The sequence below is a fragment of the Scyliorhinus canicula genome, chromosome 8, assembly GCF_902713615.1.
Source record: "Scyliorhinus canicula chromosome 8, sScyCan1.1, whole genome shotgun sequence".
Lineage (NCBI taxonomy): Eukaryota > Metazoa > Chordata > Chondrichthyes > Carcharhiniformes > Scyliorhinidae > Scyliorhinus > Scyliorhinus canicula.
In genome coordinates, this window is record NC_052153.1 from 176133829 (window position 1) to 176151091 (window position 17263).

At 49.2% G+C, this 17263-nt stretch overlaps 1 protein-coding gene across 1 annotated transcript in view; it reads right to left on the bottom strand.

Annotated features, from left to right (window-relative positions):
- Positions 1 to 8296: 8296 nt before the first annotated feature.
- LOC119969937 (endonuclease 8-like 3) overlaps positions 8297 to 17263 on the bottom strand; it is a 23794-nt gene continuing 14827 nt past the window's right edge. Inside the window, exon 5 of the mRNA XM_038803905.1 lies at positions 8297 to 8302. Within this exon, the coding sequence (XP_038659833.1) occupies positions 8297 to 8302 (6 nt within the window). The remainder of the gene's footprint in view (positions 8303 to 17263) is intronic.

The following is a 17263-nucleotide window of genomic DNA, read 5'->3' on the forward strand; positions in this document are numbered from 1 at the left end:
TTGGGCTCGGAACGCCCGCGGATTCAAAAGTAACGGGCGGGGTCGCGTGGGAGCGGGTCGCAGCAGACGCCTCCATAATCAATGTGTTGTGCTTTAGTCACAAAGACTTTTAGGTACCCTTCTTTATTTATTAGTTTAACCTTTATTTAGCTAGATAAGTCAATTGACAAACTATTCTCAATTGCAGTAACAACCTGGCCAAGGGGGTGAAAGCGGCAGCACCAGGCGGGTATCAGATGCAGCATAGGCTCGTCAAAGGCAGGTCATGTTTTAATTAATTTATTGGAATTCGTTGAGGACATTACCAGTGTGGTGGCCAAATTATGGAGGGAATAGTTAAGATAGAAGCAGGCAGGTTGATTCCACTGGCAGTTAAACTAGAACTAGGGGGCACAGCCTCAAAATAAGGAGGAGCAGATTTAGGACTGAGTTGAGGAACTTCTTCACCCAAAGGGTTGTAAATCTGTGGAATTCCTTGCCCAGTGAAGCAGTTGAGACGACCTCGTTGGATGTTTTTAAGGCAAAGGCAGCTCGTGTCCACCTCCATTGTCAATGGATGGCCGTTTACCAACAGTTCCACCATTACCGGGGTGCCATTGATCGTAATGATGCGGTTTAGTTGCATTTCAGTTGCACCCCTGTTTCGGGTAGTGGCTATCCAGTACTGAGGCACTGGTCACGCTCAACCAGCTGCGATGGGCAGGCCACATGCCCGACACAAGACCCTAAAAACAAGTGGTCTACTCTGAGCACTGCAATGACAAGAAATCAATGGGAGGGCAGAGGAAATGCTACAAGGACACTCTGAAAGCCCCCCTAAATAAATGCCGCATCCCCATCGACACATGGGAATCGCTTGCCTCCGAGGAAATCATTCGGGACAATCACCTTGAGCATCGTATGGTGGAGCACACGGAGGCCAAGTGTAAACAGTGGAAGGAGAGTGCAGAATCCAGAATGTCCCGCCCACCCACCTCATCAAGCACCACTTGCCAAACTGTGGCAGACTCTGGGGATCCAGGATTGGACTATTCAGCCACAGCAGAACCCACCTACCCGGAGTGGAAGCAAGTCATCCTCAACGCTGAGGGACTGCCCGAGAGAGAGGGAGAGATTGATGTGGTTTCAAAAGAGAGAGAGCAATTGACGTGGTTTAGTTGCATTGTGTTTGTTTCTGGTAGTGGGTATACCTGCATGGTACGGACCAGTACTGGCCTTGATTTCTTCCCTGAACAGCACACGCTTTGCCTGTTCCTCAAACCTTGTGCCCTTTGACAGTGCTTGCAATAGTCTATTTGCCACCTTCCGGAACCTGTTTCCTACCATTCCTGGGGCTGTCATTGCATTTCCTTGACTGCCTGGTGGTGCGAGTTGAGCGCTGATACGGTAATGAACTATCTGACATATTGCGTACATAAGCACCCTCAGTTAAGGAATGGTCACTGTTACACTAGACCCCTCCCCCTAACCGGATGACATTGCTGTCTGACGCACCTTGTAGCTCCTGAGCCCCTTTTTCTGCATTTACCAGTGATAGAGGATAGATTACTTTTACTGTTCGTAGTACATATAAATGATTTGGAGAAAAACGTAACTGATCTGATTAGTAAGTTTGCGGACGACACAAAGGTTGGTGGAACTGCGGATAGTGATGAGGACTGTCAGAGGATACAGCCAGGGCCGGATTTAAGCCTATTTGACCAATTTCATCAAATTGGGCCCCGGACCTTAAGGGGGCGCCAGCGCCAGCGGCGACAGAGTTACCGTTTGAAGCCTTTTCTGTATTCTAAGAGGAACTATAGGGTAGTTTTTACTTTTGGGGAACGCACCGCATTACCGTCGACAAATCCTTCAGCCCTGCGCCGCCAAATCCTTCCGCCCGGGTAAGTAATTTTCAAAATTTTAGTATATCAAGCATTTAATGGTTTTTTTTGGTTAAAGACGAGCATACTACACTAAATATAAACATACATTAATTTTTACTTTTGTAGAGTCGGGGCCCCGCCATCACTTTTCTAATTGGGCCCGCAATTCCTAGCACCGGCCCTGGATACAGCAGGATTTAGATCGTTTGGAGACTTGAGCGGAGAGATGGCAGATGGAGTTTAATCCGGACAAATGTGAGGTAATGCAGTTTGGAAGGTCTAATACAGGTGGGAATATACTGAAGACATAGGAGCAGAATTAGGCCACTTGGCCCATCGAGTCTGCTCTGCCATTCAATCATGGCTGATATTTTCTCATCCCCATTCTCCTGCCTTCTCCCCATAAACCCCTGATCCCCTTATTAATCAAGAACCTATCTATCTCTGTCTTAAAGACACTCAGTAAATTGGCCTCCACAACCTTCTGTGGCAGTTCCACAGATTCACCACCTTCTGGCTGAAGAAATTCCTCCTCATCTCTGTTTTAAAGGATTGTCCCTTTAGTCTGAAATGGTGTCCTCTGGTCCTAGTTTTTCCTACAAGTGAAAACATACTCTCCATGTCCACTCTATCCAGGCCTCGCAGTATCTTGTAAGTTTCAATAAGATCCCCTCTCATCCTTCTAAACTCCAACGAGTACAGATCCAGAGTCCTCAAACGTTCCTCATACGACAAGTTCTTCATTCCAGGGATCATTCTTGTGAACCTCCTCTGGACCCTTTCCAAGGCCAGCACATCCTTCCTTAAATATGGGGCCCAAAACTGCTCACAATACTCCAAATGGGGTCTGACCAGAGCCTTATACAGCCTCAGAAGTACATCCCTAGTCTTGTATTCTAGCCCTCTTGACATGAATGCTAACATTGCATTTGCCTTCTTAACTGCCGACTGAACCTGCTCATTAATCTTAAGAGAATCGTGAACAAGGACTCCCAAGTCCCTCTGTGCCTCTGTTTACCGAAGCATTTCCCCATTTAGAAAATAGTCTATGCCTAAATTCCGCCTTGCAAAGTGCATAACCTCACACTTTTCCACATTGTATTCCATTTGCCACTTCATTGCCCACTCTCCTTGCTTATCCAAGTCCTTCTACAGCCCCCTTGCTTCCTCAATACTATCTGTCCCTTTACAGATCTTTGTATCATCTGCAAACTTAGCAACAGTGCCTTCAGTACCTTCTTCCAGATCATTAATGTATATTGTAAAAAGTTGTGGTCCCAGCACAGACCCCTGAGGCACACCACGAGTCATCGGCTGCCATCCTGAAAAAGACCGCTTTATCCCCACTCTCTGTCTTCTGCCAGTCAGCCAATCCTCTATCCATGCCAGGATCTTACCCTGAACCCCATGAGCTCTTAACTTATTTAACAGTCTCCCATGCGGCACCTTGTCAAAGGTCTTCTGGAAATCTAAATAAATCAAGTCCACTGGTTCTCCTTTCTCTAACTTGCTTGTTACCTCCTCAAAGAACTCTTAACAGATTTGTCAGACACGACCTCCCTTTGACAAAGCCGTGCTGACTCAGTCCTAATATACCACGCACTTCCAAGTGCTTCGCAATCTCATCTTTAATAACAGACTCTAAAATCTTACCAATGACCGAAGTCAGGCTAACCGACCTATAATTTCCCGTCTTCTGCCTTCCTCCCTTCTTAAACAGTGGTGTTACATTAGCCACCTTCCAGTCCTCTGGGACCCTTCCTGCCTCAAGTGATTCTGAAAGATCATCACTAATGCCTTCACAATTTCCTCAGCTGTCTCTTTTAGGACCCTGGGGTGTAGTCCATTCGGTCCAGGTGACTTATGAACCTTCAGACCTTTCAGTTTCCCTAGAACCTTCTCCTTAGTACTCACCTCTGCCCCCTGGTTCTCTGGCATCCCACTGGTGTCTTCCACCGTGAAGACTGATGCAAAGTAACTATTAAGTTCGTCTGCCATTTCTTTGTTTCCGATTATTACTACTCCAGCCACATTTTCTGGTGGTCCAATGTCTATTTTTGCCTCTCTCTTACCTTATGTATATTGAAAAAAATCTCTTCCTATCTTCCTTTATATTACTAGCTAGTTTGCACTCATACTTCATCTTCTCCCCCTTATTGCTTTTTTAGTTGTCCTCTGCTCGTTACAGTGGATGGTAGAAACCTCAAGAGTATTGGTGTCCAAGTCCACAGGTCACTGAAAGGGGCAATACAGGTGGATGAAGGTAGTCAAGAAGGCATACGGCATGCTTGCCTTCATTGGCAGGGGCATTGAGTATGAAAATTGGCAAGTCATGTTGCAGCTGTATAGAACCTTAGTTAGGCCACACTTGGAGTATTGTGTTCAATTCTGGTCACCACACTACCAGAAGGATGGGGAGGGTGCATAATAAATTTACTAGGATGTTGCCTAGTGTGGAAGGCATTAGCTATGAGGAGAGATTGAATAAACTTGGTTTGTTCTCACTGGAGCGAAGGCGGTTGAGGGGTGACCTGATAGAGGTCTACAAAATTATGAGGGGCATAGACAGAGTGGATAGTCAGAGATTTTTTCCAGAGTAGAGGGGTCAATTACTAGGGGGCATAGGTTGAAGGTGCGAGGGCAAGGTTTAGAGGAGATGTACGAGGCAAGTTTTTACATAGAGGGTAGTGGGTGCCTGGAACTCGCTGCCGGAGGAGGTGGTGGAAGTAGGGACGATAGTGACATTTAAAGGACATCTTGACAAATACATGAATAGGATGGGAATAGAGGGATACGGACCCCGGAAGTGTAGAAGATTTTAGTTTAGACAGGCAGCATGGTCGGCGCAGGCGTGGAGGGCCGAAGGGTCTGTTTCTGTGCTGTACTTTTCTTGGTTCTTTGTAGATCTATTTAGTTGGATTTTTTTAAAATCGAGTTTGGGTACTGCCAATTTTTGGGTTGTCAATTATTCCGCATACCAATCTACCGTTTGACATTTCGTTCAGGGATGATTCGATTTCACAATATTCTGCCAATTTTTGTAAACCGGCTAAAAATCTGGTGACAAGTTCTCCGGGGATCTCCCTGCTGTGGTAAAACGTTATCTCTCGAGTAAAACAGAGGGCTTCAGATCATAGTGTTTTATTTAACCAAGTCTACCAACTCGTTAAAAGTATTTGCGTCAGGGGCATCTGGATAGGTCAGACTTTTTAATCACGCTGAATGTCGGGGCCCCATATGCTGCCAGTAAGATCACTTTTTGTTTTTCATCACCCTCAATATCAACCCGAAAGAAGTTTTAAAAAATTTTAGAATACCCAATTCATTTTTTCCAATTAAGCGACAATTTAGTGTGGCCAAACCACCTACCCGACACAGCGTTGGGTTGTGGGGGCGAAATCCACGCGAATACGGGTAGAATGTGTAAACTCCACACGGACAGTGACCCAGAGCTGGGATTGAACCTGGGACCTCGGCGCTGTGAGGCAGCAATGCTAACCACTGCACCACTGTACTGCCGTAACCCAGAAGAAATAACGCATGCGCTCTGTGTACTAGGTCCAGACTTCTCCCCTTACATCATCGGGTTGCGGTTTACCGAAGAGAGGCATTTCTTTTCTTACTGGAAAAGCCGCTTGTTCTCGATAACGAAGGTTGCTCAGAGAAAAAAACCTATTTACTCCTTGTCGCCAATGTCACAATCTTGCCAAGGCTAGTCTTTCAACATCACACCCGTTTATTTATCTGGAAAATGTAATAACCAGCAAGGAGCACATAGAGCTGGCTTGATTGTTTTCCCCATGTGGTTCGAAGAGCATGAGCTCCCCCCGCTAACTACAGGGCTATTACCATGTGTGTATGTAAGGCAGCCAGATAGGAATCGACCGACAGAGAGAGAGAAGACCTGGTGAAGTCTAACTGGACCCCTTTGTAAATAGTACGTATTATAAATAAACGTCCTTGTATTAATCATCTGACTCCTTTTGCCTTTATTAAAGAAAAGACCGCAGCTGTGGCATATAGTGCACAAGTTCAAGCCTGGGGACCTACAGAATATGGGCCCTGGTTGAAGCTGCAGGTGTGTGAGAGAAGAAGTGGTGGGTGCGTGAGTGAGAGATGGGAGTGTGTGTCTGTTTGTGTGTGTGTGAGAGTGAAGGGGTCGCTTGTGAGTGGGAGTGTACTTATGGGTGTGAGTCTTGTTCATATCTGATATAAAGAACACAGCACAGGAACAGACCGGCCCTTCAACCCTCCAAGCCTCTACCAGTCATTTGGCCAAAACCCTGAAGAACAATGCAGCACAGGAACAGGCCCTTTGACCTCCAAGCCTCTACTAGTCATGATATCCTTGGCCAAAACCCTAAAGAACAAAGGGAATCCAGCTCTCGAGCAACACTCCTAATGAACAAATTTGTGAGCAAAAGGAGCAACATCACATCTTCCATTTTAAAAATAGAGTAAATTATGCATAAAATAAATAGAAAAACCTATTAATTGGTTGTTTTTGTATGTTTGTACCTATTTGACAACACAATCAATTTCTTGTGGTTTAACTTCTGAATATAATAAGACTGTTTCCTCGGGGTTCTGTCAGTATTCTTGGGAGGTGCAATGTGTTTCATAGCTGGAAAAGTTTAGAAAATCCTGTTCCAGCTTAATTGTGTTGCCACCTTTTGTGAAATAATTAAAGTGACCAAGGGGGTTCATTGTTCAAATTATGGCATATTTTGTAATGAAAATTAATTGAACATCTTGATAGTTGTATTAAAATGGGGAAGACTCCTATTAAATAAAAGCTTTGGATGGTTAGTTTATATATTTTTGAAAATTTAAACAATGCAGTTAATGAATGGACTGCTCAATTAATAGCCAGACAGTGACTTCCAGTGGCGTTTGCAAGCGGTTCGGCTGCATCGAGAGGAGATCCTGCCGATGTCCGCTGTTTACGGCGTTTTCGGAGGTTTCCCCGTTTTTTCGCTTTCTCCCCCCCCCCCCCCCCCTCTCCCAATTTTCGGCGGCCTTTGGGGCCGTCTCAGTTGTCAAGGTGGGCCGGTTTGAGAACCAGCGAGGAACCCCGTGCGAGTGTCGGGCGGCCGGAGCTGAGGTGTCAGGCCCAGGACGCGTGGCATTTGGAGAAGCGGGGGCGGAGCCGAACTGAAGACGAGGCTTTAGAGGTGGCAGGCCCGAAGCCAGAGTGCAATGTAGTGGAGATGTTCCACATCAGGTGGCTCCCGCTTAAAATGTGTTTTTAAGAAGTCTGAAGTCCGGTCCCGGGGGAATTTTTGTTTTAAAGATTGAAAAAAGAAAAATAATAAGTAGTTAAAGGATGCAAAAAGCAGCTGTGAAGAAAGGAGGCAACGCCGTCGAATGAGAGGACCAGCAAAAGCACTGAAAAGAAGGCGGATGCCGGACCGCATGGTGGGGCTGCGCTGCTTACGATGGAAAAGATGACCAAGGTGATGGCTGTGGAGCTGGGAAAGCAGTTTGCGAGGCTGTGGTGAGCCACGCATGGCTGTTGTATATATTATTGTATTTACTCACTGTTACTGTTATTGTTGGCTCCGCCCCTCTGAGAAGGTATATAACCCATGGATCCGGGACAGTCTCTCAGTGCGGGAGGAGCTACTGGTGGGCACATTCTAGCTGATTAAAACCACAGTTCTTGTTAACTACCATTTCGACTGGATTGAATGGTATCAATTTAATCACCTTGAATTTTTTTAACATGGAAGCAGTTTTAAAACCAGAACGCCTCGATGTTGACCCGGAGGCTACGGCAATATTTGAGCATTGGCTCAATTGCTTTGAGGCTTAACTCTGTTCCTTCGCCGCCGAGGACATCCCGGAAATTAAACAGCGTCTCCTCAAATCCCGGGTGAGCCACAATATTTTCAAGCTCATCAGAGAGGCTCATCAGCCTCATACACAGGCAGTGGAGGTGCTCAAACGTCAGTTTGTGAAGCCGGTGAATGAGGTACTTGCACGACACCTCCTGACCACGTGGAGTCAGCGCCAGGGTGAGTCACTGGCTGAATACTCATTCGCAGTTGTAACTGCAGGACTGTCACAGCGGTTGAGCATGCGGAGCTGATGGTCCGGGACACCAATGTGGCAGGTATCTGGTCCGTCTACATCCGGCAGCGGCTTCTAGAAAAGGGGGCCCTCAACCTTGAGGAGACTGTGAAGCTGGCTACCTTGCTGGAAGTGGCCTTCCAGAGCCTGAATGCCTTCCCATCCGACCACGTGGCACCCTCGGGGACGTCGTCCGACCCAGGCGTGCTTCATTCCTGCGCCAGGCGACAGCCATCCAGCTCCGGAGGACCATGCTGTTACTTCTGCGGTCAGGGCCAGCACCCCAGGCAGAGTTGCCTGGCTCGCAACTCCGTGTAACGAGTGTGGCAAGAAGGGGCACTATGCTAAAGTATGCCTAGCTAAGCCTAAAAATCAAAATCAAAAACCAAATGCTTGTCAAGCCCAGTCTGAGACTCTCAAAACCTGCAGCGTAGCATCGTGCCTGCCCGGAGCGCCCTCTACTGACGTGTCACTCGCCGTGTGCGATCCATGGGGGCCGCCATCTTGTCTGACGTCGAACGCCGTGTGCAATCCATGGGGGAAGCCATTTTGTCCGACATCGTCAGTGCCGACATTTTGCGACCAGAACGACACGCATCGCCATCAACTCGGCTCCATTCAACTTGACCAGTGCCATCTTCAAAGCTTGATGATGGCCATCAGCCTTAATGGGCACGAGACGTCCTGCCTCTTCGACTCCGGGAGCACGGATAGATTCGTCCACCCGGACATGGTGAGGCACTGTTCCCTCCGGGTCCTCCCCGCCTCACAAGTCATACCCCTAGCTTCCGGATCACACTCCGTGCAGATCCGGGGGTACTGCATCGCCAACCTGGCAGTACAGGGCTTCGAATACGCCAATTTCAAACTCTACGTCCTCCCCCATCTCTGCGCCCCGTCCTACTGGGTTTAGACTTTCAGTGCAACCTCCGTAGTCTAACCCTGAAGTTCGGGGGACCCCTGCCCCCTATCACCGTCTGTAGCCTCGCGACCCTGAAGGTCATCCCTCCCTCGCTCTTCGCGAACCTCACCCCAGACTTTAAGCCCATTGCCACCCGGAGCAGACGGTATAGTGCTCATGACAAGGCCTTCATCAGGTCAGAGGTCCAGCGACTCCTAAGGGAAGGGATCATTGAGGCCACTAATAGCACCTGGAGAGCACAAGTGGTGGTTGTCAGGACCAGGGAGAAGAACCGGATGCTAGTCGACTACAGTCAGACAATCAACCGGTACACACTGCTTGATGCATACCCCCTCCCGCGCATATCTGACATGGTCAATCAGATTGCGCAGTATCGAGTCTTCGGGGCAGCACGGTAGCACAAGTGAATAGCACTGTGGCTTCACAGCGCCAGGGTCCCAAGTTCGATTCCGCGCTGGGTCACTGTCTGTGCGGAGTCTGCACGTTCTTTCTGCGTCTGCGTGGGTTTCCTCCGGGTGCTCCGCTTTCCTCCTACAGTCCAAAGACATGCAGGTTACGTGGATTGGCCATGCTAAATTGCCCTTAATGTCCAAAAAAAAAGGTTAGGAGGGGTTATTGGGTTATGGGGATAGGGTGGAAGTGGGGGCTTAAGTGGATCTGTGCAGACTCGATGGGCCGAATGGCCTCCTGCACTGGATGTTCTATGTTCTCTACGGTAGACTTGAAGTCCGCGTACCACCAGCTCCCTATCCGGCGGGAGGACTGCCAATACACTGCCTTTAAGGCAGATGGCCGTGTCTTCCATTTCCTCAGGGTCCCCTGCGGCGTCACCAGGGTTTCGGTCTTCCAGCGAACGATGGAGCGAATGGTCGACCAGTACGGGCTGCGGGTCACGTTCCCGTACTTTGATAATGTTACCATATGTGGCCATGACCTGCAGGACCGCGACGACAAGCTTCAAAAATTCCTCTGCACCGCCCGACTTCTTAATTTGACATATAATTAGGAGAAATGTGTTATCAGCACAACCCGGCTAGCCATCCTCGGATATGTCATGGAAAACGGAGTCCGAGGGCCTGACCCCGAACGCATGCACCCCCCTGCAACTCTTCCTCCCCCACTGCCCCAGGGCCCTGAAAAGGTGCTTGGGGCTCTTCTCCTACTATGCCCAGTGGGTCCCCAACTACGCGGACAAAGCCCGCCCACTCATTAAGTCCACCACTTTTCCCCTGACGGCTGAGGCCCGCCTGGCCTTCAACCGCATCAGATCCGAGATTTGCAAGGCCACGATGCATGCCATGGACAAATCCATCCCGTTCCAGGTGGAAAGCGATGCGTCTGACTTTGCCCTGGCAGCCACTCTTAACCAGTCAGGGAGGCCTGTCACCTCTTTTCCCCATACCCTCCATGCGTCCGAAATTCGACACTCTTCTGTTGAAATGGAGGTGCAAGCCATTGTGGAAGCTCTGCGGCACTGGAGGCATTACTTGGCCGGCAGGAGATTCACTCTCCTCACAGACCAATGGTCGGTTGCCTTCATGTTCAACTACATGCAGTGCGGCAAAATTAAGAACGACAAGATTTTGCGGTGGAGGATCAAGCTCTCCACCTATAACTACGACATCTTGTATCGTCCTGGGAAGCTCAATGAGCCCCCAGATGCCCTGACCCGTGGCACCTGTGCAGGCCGACTGGTTACGGGCAAGCCACAACGATCACTGTCACCCGGCTTCCCCACCGGTCACCCGACGTCTCCACTTTGTCAAGGCCCACAACCTGCCCTACTCCTCAGGGGAGGTCAAGGCCATGACCAGGGACTCCCAAGTCTGTGCGGAGTGCAAGCCGCACTTCTATTGGCCAGACAAGGCTCACCTGGTGAAGGCCTCCCACCCTTTTGAACGTCTCAGTATGGATTTCAAAGGGCCACTCCCCTCCATTGATTGTAACGTGTAGTTTCTCAACGTTGTTGATGAGTACTCATGTTTTCCTTTCGCCATCCCATGCCCTGACATGACCTCTGCAACAGTCATCAAGGCCCTGCGCAGCATCTTCACCCTGTTCGGTTTCCCCACTTATATTCACAGCGATCGGGGATCCTCATTCATGAGCGATGAGCTGCGTCAGTACCTGCTCAGTAAGGGCATCGCCTTGAGCACGACTACCAGCTGCAACCCCAGGGGAAACGGGCAGGAGAATGCTACGGTCTGGAAGGCAGTCCTTCTGGCCCTACAGTCTAGAAGTCTCCCAGTCGCCCCTGGCAGGAGGTCCTCCCTGACGCGCTCCACTCCATCCGGCCACTGTTGTGTACTGCCACTAACGAGACCCCTCACGACCGTCTATTTGTCTTTCCCAGGATGTTGATTTCCGGGGTCTCGCTTCCTACCTGGCTCACGATTCCTGGGCTGGTACTCCTCCGGAAGCACGTGAGGAGTCATAAGGCTGACCCCTTGGTTGAGAGGGTTCACCTCCTTCATGCGAACCCTCAGTACGCATACGTGACACACCGCGACGGGCGGCAGGACACAATCTCCTTCAGGGACCTGGCCCCCACGGATACCCCTGCGTCCACCATCACCTTACCGCTTCCTTCTACCTCCCCATCGACCCCATCAACTGGTACCCCTGCGCCCATCATCACCTCACCGCTTCCCTCTACCTCCCCATTAACTCATCTGGGGTCCATTAGCACCGCCCCTGCGCCGTCACCCTGTTAGGACGACGTGCTCCCGGAGTCGAAGGTCTCGACGCCAGCGCCGACACTACGACGTTCACAGTGGACAACACACCCTCCTGTGAGACTGAACCTGTGAGTCCACTTCACCCCCGCCGGACTTTTTTTTAACAGGTGGTGAATGTGGTGAGCCACGTATGGCTGTTATATATTCTATTGTATTTACTCACTGTTATTGTTGTTGTGTTGATGTTGTTGGCTCCGCCCCTCTGAGAAGGTATATAACCCATTGATCCGGGACAGCCTCTCAGTGCAGGAGGAACTACTGGTGGGCACATTCTAGCTGATTAAAACCACAGTTCCCGTACCAGCCTCCCCGGACAGGCGCCGGAATGTGGCGACTAGGGGCTTTTCACAGTAACTTAATTGAAGCCTACTCGTGACAATAAGCGATTTTCATTTCATTTTCATTTTTCAACTACAGTTTTGACTGGATTGATTGGTATCAGAGGCACATGAAGACTTTGAGGAAGAAGATGGCGGTCACACTGAAGTCATTGGTGGAGGAGGCAATCGCCTCAGTGAGGGTATCTGTGGCAAAGACATCGGCCGAGGTGAGAGAGCAGGGCGAGAAGATGAAGGAAGTGGAGGAGGCCATGTCGTAGCACAACGACCAGCTCACCTCGATGGGGGAAGAGCTGCGGAGGGTGGTGGAAGTCAACAGCTTAGCTGCTTTGTATAAAGAGTCAAAGGTTCTTCTCCTTTTCACAAACACCTATTTCACTTTAACAGACTGCACAAAACTCTATCTTCACATCACCTGACGCAGAGGCCACCTGAAGCCTCTTTACATATCACTGTCAATTATTGGATACTTAACAGACTAATTGGAATGTCTCTTAACCCATTACTTAACACAGAGGACTCCGACAAAGCTCGAGGACTTGGAGAACCGCTCGAGGCGGTACAATCTGAGAATTGTGGGCTTACCTGAAGGGACAGAGGGCTCGAGCCCAACAGACTACTTTGCTAAAATGCTGGCGGAGTTGATGAGGAAGGGTAAGAACACCTCCCGGTATGAGCTGGACCGAGCTCATCAGTCGTTAAGGCCGAAGCCCAAAGTAAATGAACCGCCAAGAGCAGTAATTACCTGCTTCCATAAATACCACATGAAGCAGAAGCATGAGGTGCAGTGGGATAGTGCTAGAGTTCGGATTTGCCAGGACTTAACGGTGGAGTTGGCAAAGAGACGAGTGGCGTTCGGTCGAGTAAAGGCGGCACTGTACAACAAAGGGGTGCGATTTGGTATGGTATGCCCAGCGAAGCTGAGGGTGACGTATAATTTTAATTTTGAAACAGTGGGGGCGGCTGAGGCGTTCGTGAAGGTAGAAGGCTTGGGCCAGACGTGAGGAGCGGAGCTGGAGGAGAGACTGGACTGTGATGGGGAGCTGGAAAATGTATAAATGCTATAACTTTCTTTTCATTGACTTGCATTGTAATTTACTTCACTTTACATTGTTATAGAGTGTAAGTTTTTGTTTGGGTTGATTGGCATTCTTTGTTATGACGGTTACAGGGGCTGGTTTAGCACAGGGCTAAAGAGCTGGCTTTTAAAGCAGACCAAGGCAGGCCAGCAGCACGGTTCAATTCCCGTACCAGCCTCCCCGAACAGGCGGCGGAATGTGGATCCTTGGAGATTTCTGCACCCGAGGGAGCGGAAGTACTCATTTTTCTCGGCAGTTCATAAGGTATACTCGTGGTGGGGAAGGCTTTGCTGGCTGGGGTTAAAGGGTGAGAGTACTCGGCAATTGCAGTATCAGATCATGTTCCGCATTGGGTGCATATGGTACTGGAGAAGGGGGCAGTACAGAGGCCGGGGTGGAAATTAGATGTAGGACTGTTGGGGGACCAAGGGTTCTGTGACAAAATTGAAAAAGTAATTGAGGAATATGTAGGTTTCAACTGTACAGGTGAGGTGTCGAAGGCAGTTGTGAGGGAGGCTCTAAGGCAGTGGTGAGGGGTAAGGTGATCTCGTTTAAGGCCAGGGTGGACAAAGTAGACAGGTTGGAGCGGCTGAGGATAATAGATGAGATGCTGGAGGTACATAGGAGTTATGCAGACGATGGGGACCCAGCGAAGTTGGAAAAGAGAAAGGAACTACAGGCGTGCCTTGGCCAACTATCTACCAGGAAGGTGGTGCACCAACTGAGGCGAGCAAGGGGTGCAGTTTATGAGCATTGAGTGAGTCCCTGCCCTACGCAATGGCAGCCTCCCCACCCCTGGCCGAGACACCACAAAATACTCATTCTTGTCTAGATGTTAGCGGGTCAGCTTCGGAGGGAAGCGGCGGCAAGGGAAATTGTCCAGATGCGGGACAGGGAAGGGAAGTTGGTGGTGGCTCCGGATCTGATTAACAAGGTCTTTGAGGAATTCTATGAGAGGTTGCACAGGTCAGAGCCACCTGGGGGAGACCGGGAGATGCAGGAATTTCTAGATGGGTTGGAGTACCCAGGGGAGGGGGACAGGGCACTATTAGAAGGAGCGATAGTGGAGCAGGAGATAAAGGATGTGATTGGGAGGAATCAGTCGGAGAAGGTGGCAGGGCCGGATGGGTTTCCAGTGGAATATTATAAAAAATTCAAGGATAAGCTGGCACCCCTGATGGTGGGGATGTTTGAGGAGGCGATAGGGAAGGGGGTGTTACCACAAACTTTGGGGCAAACATCGATTTCCCTGTTGCTTAAAAAAGATAAGGACCCGACGGAGTGTGGGTCGTATAGGCCCATATCACTTTTGGACGCAAAAGTATTGGAGAAGGTACCTTGGAAGAGTGCCTCCCGAAGGTGATAGTTGAAGATCAGACTGGGTTCGTGAGAGGGAGGCAGTTCTTTTCGAACGTCAGAAGGGTATTAAACGTGGTTATGACACCGGCGGAGGGGAAGGAAACAGGTGGTTGTGGCATTGGACTCCGAGAAAGCGTTTGACCGGGTGGAATGGGGATACTTGATGGCAGTTCTGGAGCGGTTTGGGATTGGCCAAAGATTTGTGGACTGGATAAAGCTACTATATAAGGAGCCGAGGGCGAGTGTATGCACAAATGACATCAGTTCGAGGTATTTTTCTCTCCACCTGTCCTATGTCCCCCCTGCTGTTTGCACTCGTGATTGAGCCGTTGGCCATCGCGTTAAGAAATTTAGGGGTATGGAAATGGACAGTGCGGTGGTTGGATAGAGCATAGGGTGTCCTTATATGCCGATTACTTGTTATACGTGTCGGAACCGAGTGGATCAAATGGGGGGTATATTGGAGCTGCTTCGGGTGTTTGGGTCTTTCTCGGGGTACAAATTAAATCCCGACAAGAGTGAGTATTTTGTGGTGTCTCGGGCAGGGTGGGGAGGCTGCCATTCCGTAGGGCAGAGACTCACTTTCAATATATGGGGGTGCAGGTTGCTTGGGAGTTCCATAGGTACAACATTTCTAGTTTGGTGGGGAGAGTGAAAGCTGATCTGGCAAGGTGGGATGGTCTCCCTCTGTCACTGGCTGGTCGGGTACAGGCGGTTAAAATGAATGTGTTGCTGCGATTTCTCTTTATTTTCCAATGCCTGCCGATTTTCCTGCCAAAGGCATTTTTTAGAGAGATTGAAGGAATGATTACCTCATTCATCTGGGTAGGGAAGGTGGTCCGAGTTAGAAAAGTGCTGCTACAGAGGGGAAGGCAGGCAGGAGGCGTGGGTCTTCTGAACTTGATGTATTATTACTGAGGGAGAATGTGGAGAAGGTGCGGAGCTGGGTCAGAGGGGTTCATTCCCAGTGGGTCAGAATGGAGGAGAGTTTGTGTAGAGGGTCGGGATTGACGGCGCGAGCAACAGCAACGCTCCCGATGGCTCCGGAGAAATACTCAGGGAGTCCGGGAATAATAGCTTCATTGAGAATTTGGAGGCAGTGTCGCCAACACTTGGGGTTGGGGGCAGGGTCAAGGGAAATGCCGATTCGAGGGAACCACAGATTTGGGCCAGGGAAGTGGGACCAACATTTTTGGAAATGGGAGGAGAAGGGGATTAAGACACTAAAGGATTTGTTTCTTGGGGGTTGGTTTGCAGGATTGAAGGAGCTGGGAGTGAAATATGGGCTGGAGCAGGGAGAAATGTTTAGATAATGCAGGTTCGAGATTTTGCCAGGAAGGAGATATAGAGCTTCCCGGTGGAGCCGGCCTCCACATTGCTGGAGAAGGTGCTGATGACAGGGGGACTGGAGAATGGAGTAATGTCGGCAGTTTACAAGGCTATTTTGGAAGAGGAGGAGGCACCACTGGAGGGGATCAAAGCAAAGTGGGAGGAAGAGTTGGGAGAAGGTATGACGGAGGAGGGGTTCTGGTGTGAGGTGCCCTGGAGAGTGAATGCCTCCACCTCGTGCGCGAGCTTGGGGCTGATACAGCTGAAAGTGGTATATAGAGCACACCTCACAAGGGCGAGGATGAGCCGGCTCTTTAAGGGGGTAGAAGATGTGTGTGAACATTCCGGGGGGGGGGGGGGGGGGGGGGGGGCTGCAAATCACGTTCATTTGTTTTGGTCCTGTCCAAAGCTGGAGGATTACTGGAAGGAGGTTTTTAGGGTAATATCTAAAGTGGTGCACGCGAAACTGGATCCGGGCCCTCGGGAGGCCCTATTCGGGGTGTCTGACCAGTCGGGGTTGGAAACGGGTGCTGAGTCAGATGCTGTAGCCTTTGCCTCGTTAATCGCCCGAAGGCAGATCCTGTTAGGGTGGAGATCAACCTCTCCACCCTGTGCCCTGGTGTGGCGGTGGGATCTGCTGGAATTTGTGACGCTTGAGAAGGTCAAATTTGAACTAAGGTGAAAGATGGAGGGGTTCTAAACTTCATGGGCGTTGTTCTTTATGCATTCATTGGATAACAGCGAACATTAGTTGAGGGGAAGTTAATTGTGACTGGGTGATTCCTGATTCTTTTTTGTTATTTGTTTATGTTCACATGCGGGCGGTTGTTTGGAGGTTGGTGGGAGAATGGGATTGTGTTGCTGATATGGGGATTGACATTATATTCGTTACTGCTTATTGTTGATTGTTGGTGGGTGCAAATTTGGGAGAAAATGTGAAAAGGAGGAGAATAAATATATATTTTTTTTAAATAGCCAGACAGTTAGCAATCCTGAAGATAGCCTCATCTCAATTTTCTTAATGTTTGGAAAGTGGGCATTGCTGACAATCCTACTTTTATTGCTCATTCCTGATGCCCTTGAGAAGTAGGGTTGTCAACCCTCCCGGATTGGATCAGGATCTCTTGGAATTGAAAATCAATTTTTTTGTCATTTCTTTGAACTTTTCTCTTTACCAACAATAAAAATATTCCGAATTTTGGGGGGGGGGGGGTCTTTGCCTGATGTCAAGCATCATCCAATTAAATAATTAATTTTTTTGCTTTCCAATTGGTGTAGGAAGGCTGTACATCATAAGAATAGATGTTTGGCAGACTAATGGTTGGAGATTGGAAAACGTCACGCGATACATCACCACTGGGAATGTATTTCATCAACCCTATTTCGATTGGATTGGATTGGATTTGTTTATTGTCACGTGTACCGAGGTACAGTGAAAAGTATATTTCTGCAAGCAGCTCCACAGACCATTCAGTACATGGAAGAAAAGGGAATTAAATAAAATTCAAGAAAATACATGAGAATACATAATTGGGCAACACAAGATATACAATGTAACTAC